The 20,153-nt window shown below is 29.9% G+C and overlaps 9 protein-coding genes across 9 annotated transcripts; 6 read left to right on the forward strand and 3 right to left on the reverse strand.

Moving 5' to 3' along the window:
* Nucleotides 1-466: 466 nt before the first annotated feature.
* On the forward strand, nt 467-922 carry RDL2 (thiosulfate sulfurtransferase RDL2; the record flags this gene model as incomplete). Its single annotated transcript, XM_064858283.1, has 1 exon — nt 467-922. The coding sequence occupies one exon, from the start codon at nt 467-469 to the stop codon at nt 920-922; it is 456 nt and encodes a 151-aa protein (XP_064714990.1).
* A 284-nt stretch (nt 923-1,206) lies between these two features.
* RRP36 (rRNA-processing protein RRP36) lies at nt 1,207-2,214 on the reverse strand (the record flags this gene model as incomplete). The annotated part of the gene is made up of 1 exon (XM_064858284.1): nt 1,207-2,214. One exon carries the CDS (start codon nt 2,212-2,214, stop codon nt 1,207-1,209), a length of 1,008 nt encoding a protein of 335 aa, XP_064714991.1.
* Nucleotides 2,215-2,718: 504 nt separating this feature from the next.
* MPD1 (protein disulfide isomerase MPD1) lies at nt 2,719-3,870 on the reverse strand (the record flags this gene model as incomplete). Its single annotated transcript, XM_064858285.1, has 1 exon — nt 2,719-3,870. One exon carries the CDS (start codon nt 3,868-3,870, stop codon nt 2,719-2,721), a length of 1,152 nt encoding a protein of 383 aa, XP_064714992.1.
* A 520-nt stretch (nt 3,871-4,390) lies between these two features.
* Nucleotides 4,391-5,143, forward strand: PWA37_001667 (uncharacterized protein; the record flags this gene model as incomplete). The annotated part of the gene is made up of 1 exon (XM_064858286.1): nt 4,391-5,143. One exon carries the CDS (start codon nt 4,391-4,393, stop codon nt 5,141-5,143), a length of 753 nt encoding a protein of 250 aa, XP_064714993.1.
* Nucleotides 5,144-5,716: 573 nt separating this feature from the next.
* YPK9 (putative acid anhydride hydrolase) lies at nt 5,717-10,183 on the forward strand (the record flags this gene model as incomplete). Its single annotated transcript, XM_064858287.1, has 1 exon — nt 5,717-10,183. The coding sequence occupies one exon, from the start codon at nt 5,717-5,719 to the stop codon at nt 10,181-10,183; it is 4,467 nt and encodes a 1,488-aa protein (XP_064714994.1).
* A 93-nt stretch (nt 10,184-10,276) lies between these two features.
* PWA37_001669 (uncharacterized protein) lies at nt 10,277-11,248 on the reverse strand (the record flags this gene model as incomplete). Its single annotated transcript, XM_064858288.1, has 1 exon — nt 10,277-11,248. One exon carries the CDS (start codon nt 11,246-11,248, stop codon nt 10,277-10,279), a length of 972 nt encoding a protein of 323 aa, XP_064714995.1.
* Nucleotides 11,249-12,673: 1,425 nt separating this feature from the next.
* On the forward strand, nt 12,674-12,943 carry RPS10A (40S ribosomal protein eS10 RPS10A; the record flags this gene model as incomplete). The annotated part of the gene is made up of 1 exon (XM_064858289.1): nt 12,674-12,943. A coding segment is annotated over one exon (270 nt), but the record flags the coding sequence as incomplete, so codon positions are not given.
* Nucleotides 12,944-13,632: 689 nt separating this feature from the next.
* On the forward strand, nt 13,633-14,514 carry PWA37_001671 (SWIB/MDM2 domain-containing protein; the record flags this gene model as incomplete). The annotated part of the gene is made up of 1 exon (XM_064858290.1): nt 13,633-14,514. One exon carries the CDS (start codon nt 13,633-13,635, stop codon nt 14,512-14,514), a length of 882 nt encoding a protein of 293 aa, XP_064714997.1.
* A 681-nt stretch (nt 14,515-15,195) lies between these two features.
* On the forward strand, nt 15,196-19,020 carry PWA37_001672 (uncharacterized protein; the record flags this gene model as incomplete). The annotated part of the gene is made up of 1 exon (XM_064858291.1): nt 15,196-19,020. The coding sequence occupies one exon, from the start codon at nt 15,196-15,198 to the stop codon at nt 19,018-19,020; it is 3,825 nt and encodes a 1,274-aa protein (XP_064714998.1).
* Nucleotides 19,021-20,153: the final 1,133 nt, after the last annotated feature.

The raw sequence follows: 20,153 nt of genomic DNA on the forward strand, positions 1-20,153 counted from the left end.
CTATTTAAAGTTATATCTGATTAATTTTTACAATATATATATATATATATATGAGCCAATTTTATTTCCTTCTTTCTTTTAACTTGCAGTTTCTATTTGTTTATTGACTTATATTTATTTGAAAGAAAAAAAGAAAAGACAGAAATGCATATGAAATTTCTACTTTTATTTATTTGTTTTCTTTTTATTTTTATTTTTTTTTTATTTAGTGAAGGATGAAAATTAAAGATGATGAAAAAAAGACACAAAAAATACATGACTACATCATCTTTAAATCTATTATGTCCTTAAGCTATGTGTAGACATTTGAATTTTGACATACAACAAAAAATACACATCGCAATCTCATTGTTATCATTGTCATTTGTAGACCTGAAAAAAAGCTAAAGGAATTTGTCTTTTTTTTTTTTTTTTTTTCGAATATATCTATCTTTCACTCTACTTCATTCTCTATATTCAGTTAATTATGTTTAAATTGTCCAATATTAAACCTATCTTAAATAAACAACCCTTTTTTTTAAGATCTCTTTCAACAAAGGCTGCTAAGATTTATAGGTTCGAAGATATTAAACAACTTGTACAGCATCCAGATAGCAAAAAAATCCTTATCGATGTAAGAGAACCAGAAGAATTAAAAGATTATACACTACCAAATTCGATCAATATCCCTTTAAAGACTGCTCCTGGTGCTTTAGGTTTAAAATCCGAGGAATTCAAAGAAATTTTCAAATTTAATAAGCCTTCAATTGATAGTGAATTGATTTTTTTATGTGCGAAGGGTGCAAGAGCACAAACTGCTGAAGAATTAGCTAGATCGTTCGGTTATGAAAATACTGGAATATATCTTGGATCCATTAAAGAATGGCTAGAAAAGGGTGGCAAAGATGCTGTCCCTAAAAAAACGACAAAGGAGGATAAATGAACGAATAATGAATTTAATTTAATTTTATGTATTTTTAGAGTTTGTGTGTGTGTGTTTATGATTGTTATCCTTCTTCCGTGTTTCCCATCTCCTCTCCCTTTTTACCTCATATAACTATAAATACATATACGTACTTATATATACATATATATGTATATATGTATATTATTGTAAATAATCATCTTCATTTACTTCTCTTTATCTCAATTTATCTAATAATCAATAATCAATAATGTTTAATAATTATTTGCAATATATATAAATATATATACTTTCTTTCCTCTCTACTTTCTGTTATAAAATTCAAACTGTTTAAATTCTTTACCCAATCTTTTCTTTCTTTTTCTTTCCATGACCTTTTCACGTTGTTTTGCTTTCATATGGTCGAATTTCCATTTCTGAATGATTTTACGTTTCTCAGATTTCTTTAAATAATACCTGGATTTATTATTTGAATTCATTTCTCTTTCATAATCCCTGATAATCTTATTCTCCAATTCTTTGTTTTTAATACTTTGTAATCTTGATTTCATTGATTTCACTTTTCTCTCCATATCTTCTCTTTCTTGATCGCTAATTTTATTCAAAAATTTACGATCCTCTAATAATGCTTCCATCTCTGCTATCTCTTTTTCTCTGTATTCATCCAAGAATTGATAGCGTCGTCTAATCACCGATTTATCTGTATTTACACCACCTAGAGCTTTATTGAATCTAATGTCACCATATAATTTAGAGTTTTGTTTTAATGGAATCTCTAACCCAGGAATTTGTCTTATCTTTGAGACTGGCTTTTTTGATGAGGATTCCACCGGAGCATGTTTATGTCTTTTTCTAGATTTATTTTTATTCTTTCCTCTTCCCATATCTTCTTCCTCTTCAAAGAATACACCATCAGAATCTGACTCAGATGAACTGTTTGCATCCGAATCATTGAATGGTTCCTCTTTATAAGTTTTCTTATTTCTTGCCGAATTTTCTTCGTTGTGTGATCTAACTTTCAAATTTTCAACGTTCACTTTCCTCCTTTGTTGTCTTTCTTCCTCAGCTAACATATCTTCAGCTTTTTTCAATGAACCAAATGATATGGTCTGTATTTCATCATCATCATCCCCACTGTCATCTTCTTGATCTTCATCCACTTCCTCTGCACCACTCTGACTTAAATCGCCCTTGGAACTTTTATTTCTTCTTTTCATTATTCTTTCTAGTGTCTTACCTAACTCTTTTTCATCAATTTCTTCATCTTCTGAATCATTGTTGGGTTGCAAATTTTTAAAATAATATGACATAATGTTAATATATATATATATATATATATATATATATATATACTAGAGGTGCGATTTACTAATTTTTTATTTTCAAAAAAAGTATACAACAAAGAAAAAAATGTAAAAGTACCTTGATTATTTTATATGTGTTTACCTTTGGATATTATTATTATTATTACTATGTGTACGCTAGACGCTTTAGAAGTACGATAATTATATATGTATGTACAATTGAAAGCCGTAAGTTTTACATCACAATTTGCGATGAGCAAAACTTTCTTACGTTTTTCATTTTGTTGGATTTTTATTTTTCATTTTGTTGGATTTTTATTTTTCATTTTGATATTTTTTCTTTAACTTAATAAAATAAAAAAAATCCAAAGGTAGAAATAACAAATAAGAATAGAAATAAAAATGAAAATTTAGGAATTGATTAAAACAGGATTTTAGGTCCATTTCTATTGATTAAATTATAGCATGGTTGGAGGACTTTAACCATCGCTAAAAAATGCTCATGATTGATCATAACTCATCATGGATGTTAGAATCTTTGTTTTTTTTAGGTTTTTGGTTACTATTCCTCTTGACTTTTTTATTTTTTTTAGTGGAACCTTTCTTCAACACATTTAAATAATTTTCACGATCACTAAATGGACCCTCTCTAGGTTTTATCTGAAATTGTTCAAATAAAAATTCTACTAGATTCTCTTTGTTTATTACCTTATTTTCATCATATTCAATTATGGTATCGTTATCAAAGTCTAAAATAATCATACGAGATTGATTTGGAACATCCTTTATTGATTCAATCAATTTATTTAATTGTTGCACAATATTCGGATACTCTGTATAAAATCTGGTATCTTTTGAGAGCAACGATATTTTTTTATTATAGATCGAGAAGAATTGTATATGATCTAGCCAATCAATTGCCATAGATTTGAGCATAGGTGAAACACGATCATTTTTATTAAAGATAATCATTGGAGTTCTATTGTAAGGTAGATTCTTTAATTTATATGCATTTTCTAATGTCTCTAATTTCTTGACATAATTCTTGATTCTTGATAAACAATAGTCTACGATAGCAGACACTTTTCTTTCTCCCATAAAATTATCAAATATATGTTTTTTCAATCTTGGTTTTTGCTTTTTAGTTTTATCGTCTTTCGTGTTCCAAAAATTAACCTTTTGTGGTTTAAACACTTTTAAAGTTGGGAATCCTTCGATTCGATATTCTGCACAGAGTGGTTTATTTGATTCCAAATCACAATTCACTGTCACTACTTGTACTAACCCACTTAATTTTTTCGCCACTTTTTTCATTGTGGGCATCAAATTACGACAATGTCCACACCATGGGGCATAAAATTCTACAAGAGTTGTGTAATTTGATCTATAAATAATTTTATCAAATGATTTAGTTGTTGCTTCAATTATATTTATATCGTCATTATAAAAATTACTTGGTGAGGAATTGATCGAAAAAACACTGTTAAGAATTGTGAGCCAACAAAAAAATGTTAAAAAAATTGGTCTCATCTTATCACAATAATGTACATGTAAATCGAGATAGACAGATAGATAGATAGATAAGGGGACAGTTCTAGAAAAAATTCTACTACTAGTATTCGCAATATAAATTGGTGCGACTTGGATGTACCACTCAAACATGAAGTCTTCTCCTCGATATTTCTTTCTCCTTTTCTTCTTCTTTAGTTTTATCAATTTTCTTTCTTTTTCTTTTTTTTCCTGTTTGAATGGATGAATCTTTTCATCATTAAGAAATTCGAAACCAGTTGAGGTGAAAGAAACAAAGGGAGAACGGAGAAAGGGGAGAGGGAAGGAATCTTATTACGAAAAGAAGTAAAAGATCTCCTTATGAACTTTTGGACAGAGCTTACCGACATGATACTCCTCATATATATATATATATATAAGTAAAGCTTTAGTGTATGAGAGTTCAATGTAATCAAGAGAACAAAGGGTTTTTTGGGATATATTTACCAATAGTCTCAAAAATAAAACAAAAAAAAAAAGAGTATAAGGGTAAGCCCCTGCTACAAGTGTGTTTTGAACAAGAGAGGATAAAATACATCTATTCTTATTGATAGCTATTCTACATAATTAATTTATTCTTTCACCATATTTACGCCAAAAAACATATCTTTTGAGGTTGGTTTATTAGTTTATTATGGATTTAATAGAAGAAGATAAAATCTCCCCATATGCCTTTTGGGCCTTTTATTCTTTATACAATCATTTAAATAAAGGCAGTAAATTCGAAGGAAATCATAAGTCAAGTGATCATATAAAGTTCGATCCTTCGTTAAATATAATAAATCAGAAATTGTTCCCCGAATTTGATCCAACTGATTTTAATGAAAAGAAATCTTTATTTATCACTTGGAAGAAAAAAGCTAAACATGGTAATGAATACCATTTGAGAGGTTGTATTGGTACGTTCTCTAAATTACCCTGTTATTATGGTATTGAAAGATATTCCTTGTTAGCATCTTTAGAGGACCCTCGATTTCCACCAATAACAAAGAACGAATTACCGCTACTTAAGTGTGGTTGTAATATACTGAGTAATTTCACTACAATCTATTTAAATAATAACCAGACTATTACTGGTGATATATTAGATTGGGAAATTGGTAAACATGGAATAGAATTAAAATTTCGTTATCCTTTTAAACACGGTAAATTGTTGAGCGCCACATTCTTACCTGATGTTATGGTAGAGCAAAGATGGGATAAAAGAGATACATTCATTAATTTGATCGAGAAGGCCGATGTGTTAGCTTCTCCAGCCGAGATATTCGAAAATTATGATAAATATTTTGTTCAGGTAATAAGATACGAGGGACATAAAAGTATGATTGCCTATGATCAATTTGAATCCAAATTAAAAGAATTAAAAAATGTATCTGAGTCTTTGTAAATGAACAGGAATACATATATACTTATCATAACCTATATGTTCCTATTTATAAATAAACGCAATTAGTCAGTCTGTTTCTTGAATTCAAATATGTTTTTTTGATCATTTTAGTATTCATTCATTCGTGATGGTTATCAATTTTATCTCTTTATTTATGCATTTTAAATAAATATATAACACACTGCATTTAAATGGAATTATCTATTCCCTTGCTAGACAGACATGTAGTACACCACAAAATAGCTATAATCTTCTCTGTATTTTTTTTTTTCATTTCACTCATTTAATAACTGTTTTGAAACACATTAGACATAATGGTGAATAATTTAGTTTAAAGGAACGGGGGGAGGGAAGAAAAATAGTGCGGAGAATAATTAAGCGGTAAGTATTAATTATTCCGAATGGATAAATGTAGAGATTACATGAATTCATTAGCTGAATGTTTATACACTTAAAAACACACAGACATACATACTTATACGGACACGTATACACACACACACACACGTATATATATATTTGCTGGTTACATTTATACGGACAGGTCACATTAATATATTTCATTAGGGTGAAATGACATCATCTGAACATGATCCATCTTTATATTCTTCGGCTAGGTATGATGGAAGACAAAGGTCTAGACGGCAGTCATTTTCATCGAATTGGACAGACTCAACTGCTGCTACTTTGACTTCGGGATTAACCTTGGATCAAGATACAGGTGAGCCATTTTCTGGGACGGGGCCTGAAGCAGTTCCAAGTTCTCTTGTATCCTTTCATCATCCTCATTCTATTCAGTCAAGTGGGTTTCTTTCATCGTCTTTGAATTCTCGGTTTACGCCTCAACAACAAAGAAGACGATCATCAGTAGCAGATACTCAACCGTTGATGGAGCGTTCTCCTAGTGTACAACGTTCTTCATCTTCCTCTAATTTATCATCAAGGAGACAAAGTTTTAGATTCTTTACTAATGAAGAAATTCATGATGCTGAAGGGACGGCAACTTTAGAAAACACAGATTATGACATCCAGTGGGATTTAAAACCATCATATGAACAACAAAGGATCTACGGGTCTGATATTCCATCTAAAAGATCATCTATACACAGCTTTTCCAGAAGATCATCTATATCTAGGAGTGGCAGTAGTTCTTACGGAACTACGGGCAGTTATATAGGGCATCCTCTGTCAAGAGCAGAGTCTTTAGCTAGACAAAACCAACTCCAACAACATTTACATGACCTATCTCAAGTGTATAGTGCCAATTCTATTGATTCCTCCACCAGTTTATCTCGATATAGTGTTACTGAAAGAATTCCTATTGAATTGGAGGAAGATGAAGATGAAATATTGGATAATACTTCGTCAATGGACTCTACATCTATATCAACATCGAGTTTAAATGCTCAAGAGAATGAAGAAGGTAACAACAATGTTAACGATGATATTCATAGTCATTATAAAAAGGGAACGTATCAGAACGAACTTTTAAAGCCTATCTATCATGAAAAATTTTATCCAAATTCTTCTCCAGAACAGATTATTCAAAGGTTTTATATTACTGAAGAAGATATTGTGATTGGTATAGGTGGATATCGAACTTCCGCAAAAAAAGTGTTTTTATACAACATATTTTGTATTTTAACTATAGGGCTTTTTTCTTTATTAATGAGATGGTTACCTGCAAAAAAGGTTAAATGTATTGGTGTAAAATGTCCATTAGGGAAAGCTGAATGGGTTGTTATTGAAAATGAATTTGGTGAATTTTCAATAGAATATGTTAAGAGAGAATGGTACAATAGACCTTTAAGTACACTTTTGCATATTACAAAAGAAACTTTTTTAGATACTTCAAACCACTCAACTATTGGAACACGTCATCATCATACAACAGATCCCAATCCGAATATTCCAATTTTAATATCTTTCCAATATAGATATATTAAATTTATTTATTCTCCAGTAGAAGATATTTTCAAAACTAACACTAATTGGGTTGATCCTGATTGGCTACATCTACCTTCAGTTGTTAAAGGCCTACCAAGTCTAGTTCAAGAAGATAGAATACTTGCTTTTGATAAAAATCAAATTAACTTGAAGGTAAAAACAACATCGGAGATTCTATTTAACGAAGTACTACATCCATTTTACGTATTTCAAATCTTTTCAATTATATTGTGGAGTTTAGACGAATATTATTATTATGCTTCATGCATTTTCCTGATATCTATAATGTCAATTATGGAGACTTTGGTTGAAACCAAAAAAACATCCAAGAATCTCGCAGATATGTCACAATTTTCATGTGATGTTCGTGTATTAAGGGATGAGTTTTGGACAAATGTGAATTCTAGTGAATTAGTTCCTGGTGATATTTATGAAATCTCAGATCCAAATTTAAATATTCTTCCATGTGATTCTATATTAATTACTGGTGATTGTATTGTTAATGAGTCTATGTTGACTGGTGAATCTGTTCCTATCTCTAAAATACCTGCTACAGAGGATACTATGTACCAATTAATGGAAGATTTTGAAAATACTCAGATTTCTAGTTTTGTCTCTAAGTCATTTCTTTTTAATGGTACTACGATCATTAGAGTTAAAGTTCCACCAGATCAGTCTGCAGCATTAGCAATGGTCATCAGAACAGGGTTTTCAACTACAAAGGGTTCTCTAATTCGTTCCATGGTTTTCCCAAAACCAACCGGGTTTAAATTTTATAAAGATTCGTTTAAATATATTGGTGTTATGACAATAATTGCGTTGCTTGGGTTTTTAGTAAGTTGTATTCAATTCATTGAATTAGGATTAGATAAAAGAGTTATGATTTTGAGAGCACTCGATATCATTACTATTGTGGTTCCACCAGCTTTACCTGCAACTTTGACTATTGGTACTAGTTTTTCTCTAAACAGACTTAAAAAGAAAGGTATATTCTGTATTGCCCCAACAAGAGTTAATGTCGGTGGGAAAGTTGATTTAATGTGTTTTGATAAAACAGGCACTCTGACCGAAGATGGCTTAGATGTTTTGGGAGTACAAATATCGGAGCCTGCTGAACATAATTTATTTAGATTTGGCGAATTGAAACAGAATGTAAATGATGTCTTTAGTAAGGATTCCTTAGATGACTGCACCTCTCCATTAGATGTTAAAAACAAAAACTTTTTAATGGCATTGTTGACTTGTCATTCACTAAACTTAGTTGATAATGAATTGATTGGTGACCCCTTGGATCACAAGATGTTTCAGTTTACCGGTTGGGATTATAGTGAAGAATTTGAGTATCAAACGCATGATGATTTGAGTAAAAATGATCCAAATAAATCTATATTTCCTGATAACGTCGATATAATACCTGCAGTAGTCCATCCGTCAGATACAAATATAAAGTCAAATAAATTTTCGAAGGCTAATGCCCATAATTATTTAGGGATAGTAAGGAGTTTTGAATTTGTATCTGAATTGAGAAGAATGAGTGTTATTGTGAAACCAAATGGTGATGAGTTGTACTGGGCTTTTACCAAAGGTGCTCCTGAGGTCATTGCTCAAATCTGTAACAAGGCAACCTTACCTTCTAACTTCGATGAAATTTTACATTATTATACACATTCTGGGCATAGAGTTATTGCGTGTGCAGGTAAGATTTTACCAAAACATACATGGTTGTACTCTCAGAAGGTTGCTAGAGAAGATATTGAAAACAATATGGAATTTTTGGGCTTTATTATATTTGAAAATAGATTGAAAGCTACAACAGCTCCTACATTAAAAGTTTTACAAGATGCCTCTATTAAAACTGTAATGTGTACCGGTGATAATGTTTTAACAGCAATATCGGTTGGTAGAGAATCTGGCTTAGTAACTTCAAGTAATGTCTATGTCCCCTATTTAAATGATCCTAATGATGAATTTTTAGTTTGGCGTAATGTTGACGATTTTGAAAAGACACTAGACACCATAACATTACAGCCTATTGATTATGATCAAGATTATACTATTGCAGTAACTGGTGAAGTATTTCGAATATTATTTTCAAATGAGAATAATATACCTGAGGAATATATTAATGAGATATTATTGAAAACATCTATTTATGCAAGAATGTCCCCAGATGAAAAACATGAATTAATGGAACGTTTGCAAGGTTTAGATTATACAGTAGGGTTTTGTGGGGATGGTGCAAACGATTGTGGTGCGCTAAAAGCTGCAGATATTGGTATCTCTTTGTCTGAAGCAGAAGCCTCAGTAGCTGCTCCTTTTACTTCAAAAATATTTGATATTAGTTGCGTTCTTGATGTGATTAAAGAAGGTAGGTCATCACTGGTCACCTCATTTGCATGTTTCCAATATATGAGTTTATATTCCGCCATTCAATTTATAACAGTTTCCATTTTGTACAGTAGAGGGTCTAACTTGGGTGATTTCCAATTTCTGTACATTGATTTATGTCTTATTGTCCCAATTGCAATTTTCATGTCATGGTCTAAACCATATGACAAATTGAGCTCAAAAAGACCCTCTGCTAATCTAGTGTCACAAAAGATTTTGATTCCATTATTTTTAAGTTTTGCCATTATTTTCTTATTCCAACTAATTCCATGGTTATACGTTCAAACAAGAGATTGGTATATTAAGCCAACTGTTGGTGGTGATGATGTAGTGCAATCTACTGACAACACTATATTATTTTTTATAGCGAATTTTCAATATATTTTGACAGCTGTTATTCTGTCAGTTGGGCCACCATATAGGGAGCCAATGAGTCATAATTTTGGTTTTATCTTTGATATTATACTTTCTATTCTGGTAAGTGTGATATTAATGTTTGTTAATGTAAATTCTTTAATAGGCAAGTTATTCCAACTGACAGAAATTACTTTTGGTTTTAAAATGTTCATTTGTTTTTGGATAATATTAAATTATTTGGTTCAATTGTATTTCCCTAATGCGATCAAACCTTATTTCAAGAAAAAACAGAGTAGCAAAAAATATAAGAATATATTAAAAAATTATTGTGATATGTATACTGTATAATTAACTATTAGGTAACAGATATATATGTAAAAGGTTGTTGTTATTTTTGAGATGTTATAGCCCGTTAATTTGTTTCGTCCTTTGGATACTGGTTCATATGGAATTTGATGAATTTCTCATTGACAAGAAACAATTCCATAAGACTCCGACAGATGAACTGAAAGGAACTTGAAGGTGTTTTGGTACAATGGAAAAATTGATGATCTGTGCAATTGGCCACACTATAAGATTACAACCCAAAGTAGAAAAATATATTCTTTGAATTTTGATTCTTAAAGTGCTATCATTTCCACCTTCTATCACATAATTAGAATAAGTAAAGAACAGGAAAAGAAAAATAGGTGAGTATACCAGCTGGTCACAAAGAACTCTTTCAAAAGTTTGGATTAATGTTGGATCAGTAGTGAAAAAAAAATTAAGAAGCCTGTACCAAGGCACTTGGAAGTTTGAAATAAATGCGCCCCATCCCATAAAGCATATCCATCTCCATATATTAAATATAGTGTAACTTTCCTCATTTCTAAGTGTATTTTCTAAATTAAATATATTATTGATATCAGTGGAAACATTTGTGTCATAAGATGTGACAGGTGTAAGGCCATAATCATTAAAGACAGAATAATCGTCACTTTCAATATCATTTTCTATATTCTCACTAGTATTTCGGTATAGTACACTATGAATAATATGTGAGTTTGCGTTATCAATCAACTGAGGAATTGGGTCAATGGAACTCATAAAAAAGCATGAAATACATTGCGCTAAAATATCAGACAACCCAAATAATAGAATGTTTGTACACATGGTTGCAAATAATTTATTTTTGTTATAAAATGTCCTATAAATTGTTGTAAAATATATTAGAATTGAAACCCAAAGGAGTAATAGAATCCAATGTAAGAGGGTTATATTCAATATTTTATAGTTACATATATTTTTTTGTAGATTTATTAGTGTATATCTAACGGCAGTGAGTTTTTCAATAAATGAATCATGATATGATCTATTTATTTCATTAAAATGTATCCTGTTATTAATATTTATATCTTCATTATTTTCTTCCATACTAACATCATTTATTGAAAAAAAAGAAACGACCAATAGCAATAACAGAATAAACCAGTTATTCTTTATTGATATGCCTCTAAAAGGGGGGTCTTAAACAAATCTTTAAGCTTTAATGTATGTTTTGTGAGACCGAATGAAATGGCACATGGTGAATCATTTATTTACTTTATTTTAATATAATTAATCGGTTCAAGATTTAACTTTATTCCTGCTTTTCCTAAAACAACTATAAGGCAAAATCTTGACACCTTTATTTTCGACGTTTTTGAATTGATAACATCAGGACACCCAAAATATAATTTTTTAATGGAAATAATTTAAAAATAATTATTCCCTTTTAGGAAATAGCAAAATGTTATTTTCGATTAGTTTCATTTTTTTCCGTATCACGCAGAAAAGAAATTTCCTGTTTGTTTTTTTCGAACCAGAAGGAAAGGTTTCTGTCTCCGTAGTGGCTATTCCAAGTGTTCAGCCGTTAAGATTGTCTAGTAGTAGTAGAGTTAACCAATCTACCATGAAGTCACTTCTGCAGGAAGGGGGTAGGACAATCTACGGATCAGTTCCTATGCGAATTCCGTAAAGCAAATTCTGAGCCCAGTGCTGGAGAGTAAACTCGATTGGCAGGAGAGACCTGTTCATATTGTTCATTTCACCATTGGAAGAGGAAAGGGGACCAAAGGAGTATCAGTAAACTCTCAATAACTTGGTGAAACGTACGGGCAGAGTAGTTTACAGCTATTGTTACTAGCAAATAGTGATTAATCACTGTGTAGGGTGGTATTTCATATACATAAAATTGGTATATAGCAATTCAGTGTGGTAGTGTATGGTTGTGGTAGATCTCAAGCTAAAAGAAAGCCAAGTACAGTAAATACAACGAGTTCAAGATGTTGATGCCAAAGGAAGAAAGAACTAAGATCCACAGATACTTATTCCAAGGTATGTAAGAGCATTGATACTTTGATGGAGAAGTAGTGAAAAGTATATGGTTCTGTTGAAATAATCAGAGAAAAAATAAATATATTTAGCATAATCTAGAAAAATGATTACATCGCCATCAGTTGATCCATATATTGATAAAACTGGAACCGCTAGGTAGATGACTTAATACAAATTCGTTGAATGATTATTATATTGAAATATTGTTGACTGTTTAGATATTATTTCAGGAAAAATATTTTGTCAAAAATAGTAGAAAGATAAATTTGAGCATTTTCAACGATCGCCTATTTCATTGATTAGGGAATAGACATTAGTAACCTGACCTTTTCCTGACCATAATATAGATTGTACTATCTATTATAAGTGAGTACGAATATTTTTACTAACAGAGGACTGATATCTGTGTGCACGTTTGCTATGTGTTTTTCCATGCTTTCGTTATGCCTTATAAATTTTTCTCATGTCTTTTTTAATATTTAAATAGAAGGTGTTGTTGTCGCTAAGAAGGATTTCAACCAAGCCAAACACGAAGAAATTGACACCAAAAACTTATATGTTATCAAGGCTTTGCAATCTTTGACTTCCAAGGGTTACGTCAAGACTCAATTCTCATGGCAATATTATTACTACACCTTAACTGAAGAAGGTGTTGAATACCTAAGAGATTACTTGCATTTACCAGAACACATTGTTCCAGGTACTTACATCCAAGACAGATCTCAAAACCAAAGACCACAAAGAAGATACTAAATTGTTTAAGTTAATAAATAGTTAAGAGTATTTCTTTTTTAATAATATTAATTAACTGATCATATACTACTCAATTTTTTTTTTGTTTTTCATATCAACTATGTTGACATCTTCGTGCAAATAATAATAGTAGAAAATAATATTAAATTCATTGTTAGGGGTATTTTTGCATTAGTCATACTAGTAGTTTCATTCTGTCTTCATTCATATTAAGTAGTTGAAATTATTTTTTAAGCATTTTCCCCTATTATGAAGTGTATTTTTTTTTGATCTTGTTATGTTTTTTACTTGTCTATTGGTTCATGTTCTAGTAGCATTTTCCAAACTGTGTATGTATATTGTAATAATTATACATCTAAAGGTGATGGTACGCACTTGTGTAAAGAGTTGCAAAAGTATTTATTCGATGTTGTTCTTATAATAATAACCTTAGATGTGAAATATCGAGGGGGAGAGTGTCTCTAATTTATTCTTAAAAATAGGAACTGTAGAACTTATAGTATATGCAAAAGATAAAGTTTGAAAAGCATTAAATACTTACTTTCCTTTTTTTTTTTTGAATTGGCAAAAAGCATAGCTCTTAAGCATACATAGAGGAATAGAGAGATTTGTATGCCATTGGTTGTTGCTACATCTCCGAGAGTATAGTGTACACGAAAAGAGACGAGAAGTATGAAAAAGTTATTCTAATGGCAGGCCTTGGTGATGATAATTTTGAGGAACTTGTACCTATGATAGATTCTATCTTTCAAGGGATGAAATCGGATTTGGATAAACCAATAAATACAAGAAAAGTTCTTTATTTGTTAAGAGAAATTTTTGGGATTGATTTGTATAGTTATAAACAAGTAATATATAAATTTATAAAATTTCGATGGGAGCAATTCAAACAACTATGGATTGTTAAAATTAAAAGAGAACATATGCAAATAAGAGAGGTAAATTTTTTAAGAAATTTGAAAGGAAACTATATTGAAGCAAAATATCATGTTGATAAAAATACACAGGTAGATCCGGATGTCGATGGTGATAATAAGGACAAAAAGGTTAGTAGTGATGAACAATTACTCTCAGAAATAATAGTTCCTACTGATTTAACTAGTATTAAAATTAAAAAAATGGATAAGGCTGAGGTAGATTCTCTTCAACAAGTTGCTATTAAGGAGACGAAACGTGCCAGAAATTATGTTTATAAGGGGTTAATTAAGAAAAGTAGTAACAATATTCGTTTTAATAAAACAGTTTATGAGACAAATGATTTAATATTTGCCATAACAGGGTTAAAACAAGGCACAAGATTTGAAATTATTAAAAAAATTAGAGAATATATAGAACAACATCAATTAAAATCAAAGGATCCAAATTATTCAGATGTGATAGAATGCGATGAAAAGTTAGTACCAATATTTGGAAATCATTTTACCTTTTCTAGGTTAAGGAAAATACCAATTGAAAGATTACTTAAATACCGTTATGGTGTTGTACAAAAAGATGTTCAAGTGGTAATAATTAATGGTAGTGATGAACAACAAGGTGCTACAAAGGTTGAAGAGGATTCTGTGGAGAAATAAGAATCTAAAAAAATTAGGTTGTATGGGGACAATGAATGAATATTAGTTACTAGTGATATTGGAAGGTATGGCAGTTATCAGTGTATTACATACTTTCCGATATATGGCTTCTTGGAAGGACGAGTAGAATGAAAAAAAAAGAAAATAAATAGCAAAAACAAGTATTCAAGAAGTTTTCTGTTGAACTGCTGCGTCTATGAGGCTAATTCAATTCTTGTATTTATACCAAAACAGCATGCATTGTTCTTATGTTGTTACGTTACGGATGAGTCTAATAAGATGACAAAAGTTATTGATTTTGCCGGTTAGTTTACTTAACGTCCAAGTATTTTTTAAACTAACTCAACATGGTTTTGGCTCTTTCTCTTACATTTAAAAATAGAAGAGGGTTTGGTTTCATACAGAGGTATTGAAAAGAATGTGTGTCACGGAAATACAAAAAATTGAAAAATTCAAGATCTTTAATGTAAATCAAAAATGTGCGAAAAGTGAAAAATTAATGTGATAAATTAAAATGTTTAAAAATGGTTGCATCATATAAGTAAAGACTCAATGTGGACATGTATGTATATACTGACAGAAAAGATCAATTGCTGTATATATACATTGTATCTTTGTATATCTAACCAATTAATATTTTGATTATGCCCGCTCATCTAAAATTTTAGGAAAAATCTAATAATGGAATATGGTCAAAATAATGTATATATAAACTCAAATTCATCATCAAAATTTATCAATAACTTATATCAGTATGTGCTAAAAATATTGATTTTAGAATATATTAATCAGCCAAAATTTAAACAAATAGCGACACTTTCCTCCACATATGAAAGTGATACCTCACAAAATAGTAATTCTGTTATAGCCTTAATGTCAGTCCAACAAAATACTTTAATTGATGACGATGAATCAAGGCTGACAGAAATATTGAAGCAATCATTGAAGAATTATTTATATGATGTTACTATTAACCGGAAAAAGGTAGATAATTCAATCTTTAGAAGATGTCTTTTGAAATTAAATAATGATTTATTTATGGACAGTTTAATGGAGTCGACTTTAACTCATATGAGCAATGTTGAAGATTTAATAGTATATTTCACTAAAGCAGCTAATAATGAATTAAAAAAGTTACCAATTGAAAATACTCGCGAAGAATTGTACAAACAAATATCTAGCTTTGTTGATCTCATAATTAAATTATTACCCCAAAGTAGTTCAACAGAGTATATCAAAAAATTAGAAGAGTATAAAAATACAATGAAACTATCCAAAATGCAGATGAAGAGACATAGTGTAGTATTTGGTCAAAGTAGAGTGAGTTCATTACCAGTGGATTCTCAATCAAAAATTCTGAATCAAGAAGTTAAATACAGTCAAAGAAAACCAACTTTTGTAATTGATGAGATACCATATTCAGATTATTTTTGTAAACTTTTTGCTATGGATAAACTAGTGGTTCAACAGGATATCATCAAATTAATTCCAGAAGCTTCAAATTTTAATATCTATAAAGATTATACAACTATACAACGTAATTTAAAAAATGGTACAGGATTTTTCTCTGAGAATGATTTTTTGCAGAAACAAAGTTATGAAAGATGGCAATCACAACAACTGCATTCTATTGATGAACTTTTATTAAAATTTGGAACTATCAGAAGGGCTTCCGATTCTTCTAAGAGGGAAAATGTAATAGTACCACCGAATCCGAGGGTGTTACTTCAGGCTTTATTTAGCTTGGTTTTGAGATTGGAATCAACTAGTGGAATAAACTGTTTGAGTTTTTCCCAATCTGCATCTTTTTTTATTTTCAAAATTGCTAAATATTGGTTACAAAATTATCCATCAACTTTATCTGCATTATTGTTTGCTGCAATTAACCAGAATAATCTTAAATATGAAGAAATTAATATTCCTTTAATGGAAAGCATGTTTAGTATAATTGAAAATAAGATTTTAAAGGTGCAAGAAAGGGATATAGATTTTAATGATTGGAATGCATCAGATATTAAGCTATGGGAAAACAATATTAAGATAACTGCTAATAAATGTTTTAAAACAATCGATAATTTATTATCTGGATTATATGCAAAAACTAAACCAAAATTTTCGTCTGTATTAGTATTTTATTATAGATATATTTATGACAGTTCAAGATCTTCTCTTGACGCTGGATATCTCAAGATATTTAAGAATACAATTTTTAAAACCAGTGAAGAATATTACTATGGTCTTTTAAAGACTTTGCCAAAAGATGGTACTTTTACTACTAAAGACTTCCAAAATATTTGTGAGTTAATAATTAAAGAAATTTCGTTAATTCAGAAAAAGTATACAAAACCCCTATTGGATAAGATTAACATTGCCACTGAATGTGCAAAAATGTTAACGTCTGCAGTATCTATAGATACACCTTTAATGATTGAACAAATTCAAAAGTCATCAAAATCGAAAAATACTGTTATTTCACCGGTTGATGCACTAGAGTTATATTCAGTTTTAAAGGAAATAAGAAATATCTCTCAACAAGTAAATACCATGGAAAATAATTTGTCCAATTTAGAATCTACATTTAGTAAATATTTAATTAAATTTTCAAAGAATATTTCTAAAGAAATAAGTAAAACGTGTATCAATGCACTAAAGGTAGAAAAATGGGAACCTTTAAATGGTGATATTTTTTACAGTTCTTCAGTTCTTGATATTTTCAAAATGGTAAATGAATCGTTAAATTTGTTGCAGAATTTTGATTGGAACTATGATTATACATATGCAATTAGTATTGCATTATTGTTGCAAGCATTTTCCAATGGTATTTATCAATACTGCATAACCGTTGTTGATATAATACGAAAAAGTTTGAAAGAAAGTTCGGTGGATTCTGACCAGTCTTTTCAAAATCAAGAAGAGGAAGTATTAGCTACTCACCAATCAAATAAATGGAATCTTCATACAATAAGGAATGCCCTTCTTGCGTCAGCTGAAGATTCAGTTCCCAAAGCATACAAATTTAAGAGAATAGTTTGTACTATACTTAACAATATTGACATGATGATTACTCTGCTAGAAAAATTAGAAACAAAAATTGATGCTAGTAAACTGTCTGAAGTTATAAACAAGGATTCAATAGAAAAGAAAAGCTCAGTGTCGACACAAACATCAGTAAATATTTATACAATCAGAGTAAAAAGCGCAAATAATATAAGAGGTTATAGTAGTAATGGTTTATCAAACAGCTCAGTATCAATAATTCATAGTGAAAAGCACAAAACAATAGGGGAAACTATTATTTATCCTAATTCAAATAATCCAATTTGGGATCAAGAATTTGATCTACGTGCAAGGACAGATAGTGCAGTGACTTTAGTATTTAATGTATTTCACTTTCCTGGGAGGTTCAAATTGGTAAGAAAAAATGAGCTTTGTGGAAAAGTAACTTTATCACTAAACTCTAAAGAGTTTGTAGACGATGGTCTGCCAACTGCTAAAACCCTTTGTTTAGATACACAAGGTGAGTTAAATGTTGAGATAACTCTAGAAAATGAAAAGTTAGATCCATTATTTGGTATAGGTAAAGCTTACAGAATATTATCGAGAACGAGAGATGAAATACTTGAACAAATAGTAAATAAATTTACACCTTTTGTTGATTATACATTCTCTAAAGAAGGTTTAAAGCAAGTTTGTGGTTCTAATGGAATTTTAAAAAGTACAGAAAACGATGTATATTCTGCTGTTATTCCATTGTTTAATTATTTAAATGAAAATTTGAATATTCTTGCACAGTCTTTGACACAAGAGTTACTTTATATGGTTATGTTAAAAGTTTGGAATAGATTACTAAGAACAGCTGATATTTTATTATTGCCCCAACTGGGTATTGCGAAACACAAATTAGCGCAGGCTAAGAAAGCTTTATGGAATATTGGGAATACTTCAAATATTATGGGTTATGGAAGGCCGCTGACTAATATTGAAATGGAAATTGTGTTTACATGGTTAGATGCTTTATGTGTTGATTTTTTTTATAATGATGGGGAAGGGCCTCCATTAGAGAGCTTGAAGAATACGCAATATCAAAATTTACTGTTAATTCCTATTTACTATGATAAACCTGTGACAGAACTGAAAAAGGAGATTTCTCAGTTAACGCCACTTTATTTTAAATATATCGATAAGTTAACTGAGTCATCACAAATTGAAGTCAGTCGGCATTTAACAACAGTCCAACGGAGAAAGACTATAATGGCCAATTCCTCGAAGGCTAAACGATCACAATATGAGAAAGAGTTTAATTTAATAGAAAAAAGTAGCCAAGAGAGGGCATATACAACGTTAAATATTCTTTTAAGAATACTTATTTCAAAAGGTGAATTAGAATATGTTTATAAACAACTTCATGAAAGGAAGTTAAAAATAAAACAAATAAATATTGATGCTTTGGTTAATCAGGTATCTCAAGGTAAGAAGATTCGGTATAAAGAGAGTGTGGATGTATAGTAGACAATATTGGAATGTAGTTTTACTTTTACTAAGGGCTGTGGATGTAATGTAACTGTTGTACAGTTAAGAAGAGGCATTATGGATTGCATATTTTTGTAAATGTAAGGATATTGATCCTAGTATATTCAGTATTATGAATGAAACGCTTATTAATGTTATATATATACTCTAATTTGTATTAGTGATGGAGACTTTATATATTAAAATATACATATTATATCAGCTTAAATATTCTTGGGGGATTTTTGAATAAATTCCAAAGGTGTTCATATTACACCTTAGGTAAGGTGCTATGTTTTAATGAAAATTGATTGTTATTTACCTATACAAACTTATATCTACATATGCAAAAATACATTCGATATTTCATAGAATACTTGATCTATGTATATTAAAATATTAGTGATATTGTAAGGTTGCTATAAATTGTTTGTTCAGTGTGTTGTTTGGGCTTTTATGTAAAATAAGTTCACTGTAATATTTTAATTTTGAATATTTGGTACGCAAACCCTTCTTCCTAGAAAATTTCCCGAATATTGTTTCTTAAAAAAAAAAACATATATTTTAATAGTTTTCTAAAATAGCGTTAGTAGGAAAGGATCATGACATGAGCAAACAAATAAATATAAGGTATTTAGTGTAATTAACCAGACTTGTTCGTTTAGATTAGACTAAATTAATTTAGCTTGTCATACTTTGTTGAAATAAAATGTTCTATAATGAAATAGATAGAACAATAAGATTTTAGCAGACACTAAACGATAAATTGTCGAGTAATAATTATTGAGAGGTCACCAAAGGTTGTTGAGTTTGTTTATTAAATATCTTACTGTTCGTAGAGGAAAATGGCTGAATGTTAACACATATAAAGCCAAGGATTTCATCATACATTATTTTTATCTTATTTACAATCTTTGTATATTATTATTTCTATGTTTTATATAGAGAAAAAGAGCGAAGAACTTTATTATAATTTTGTATACTAAATCTGTTTAATATAATATTGAGAATGTTTACTATATATCTAATGAATAAGAGCGCTCATTCTCAACACACTCAGTATTAATTTTGAGTATATGGAGCACGTACATATTATCATCTTAACATAAGGTAATGGTTATCAACACTTC

The sequence above is a fragment of the Arxiozyma heterogenica genome (assembly GCF_036370985.1).
Source record: "Arxiozyma heterogenica strain weizmannii chromosome Unknown scaffold_17, whole genome shotgun sequence".
NCBI classification, from domain to species: domain Eukaryota; kingdom Fungi; phylum Ascomycota; class Saccharomycetes; order Saccharomycetales; family Saccharomycetaceae; genus Arxiozyma; species Arxiozyma heterogenica.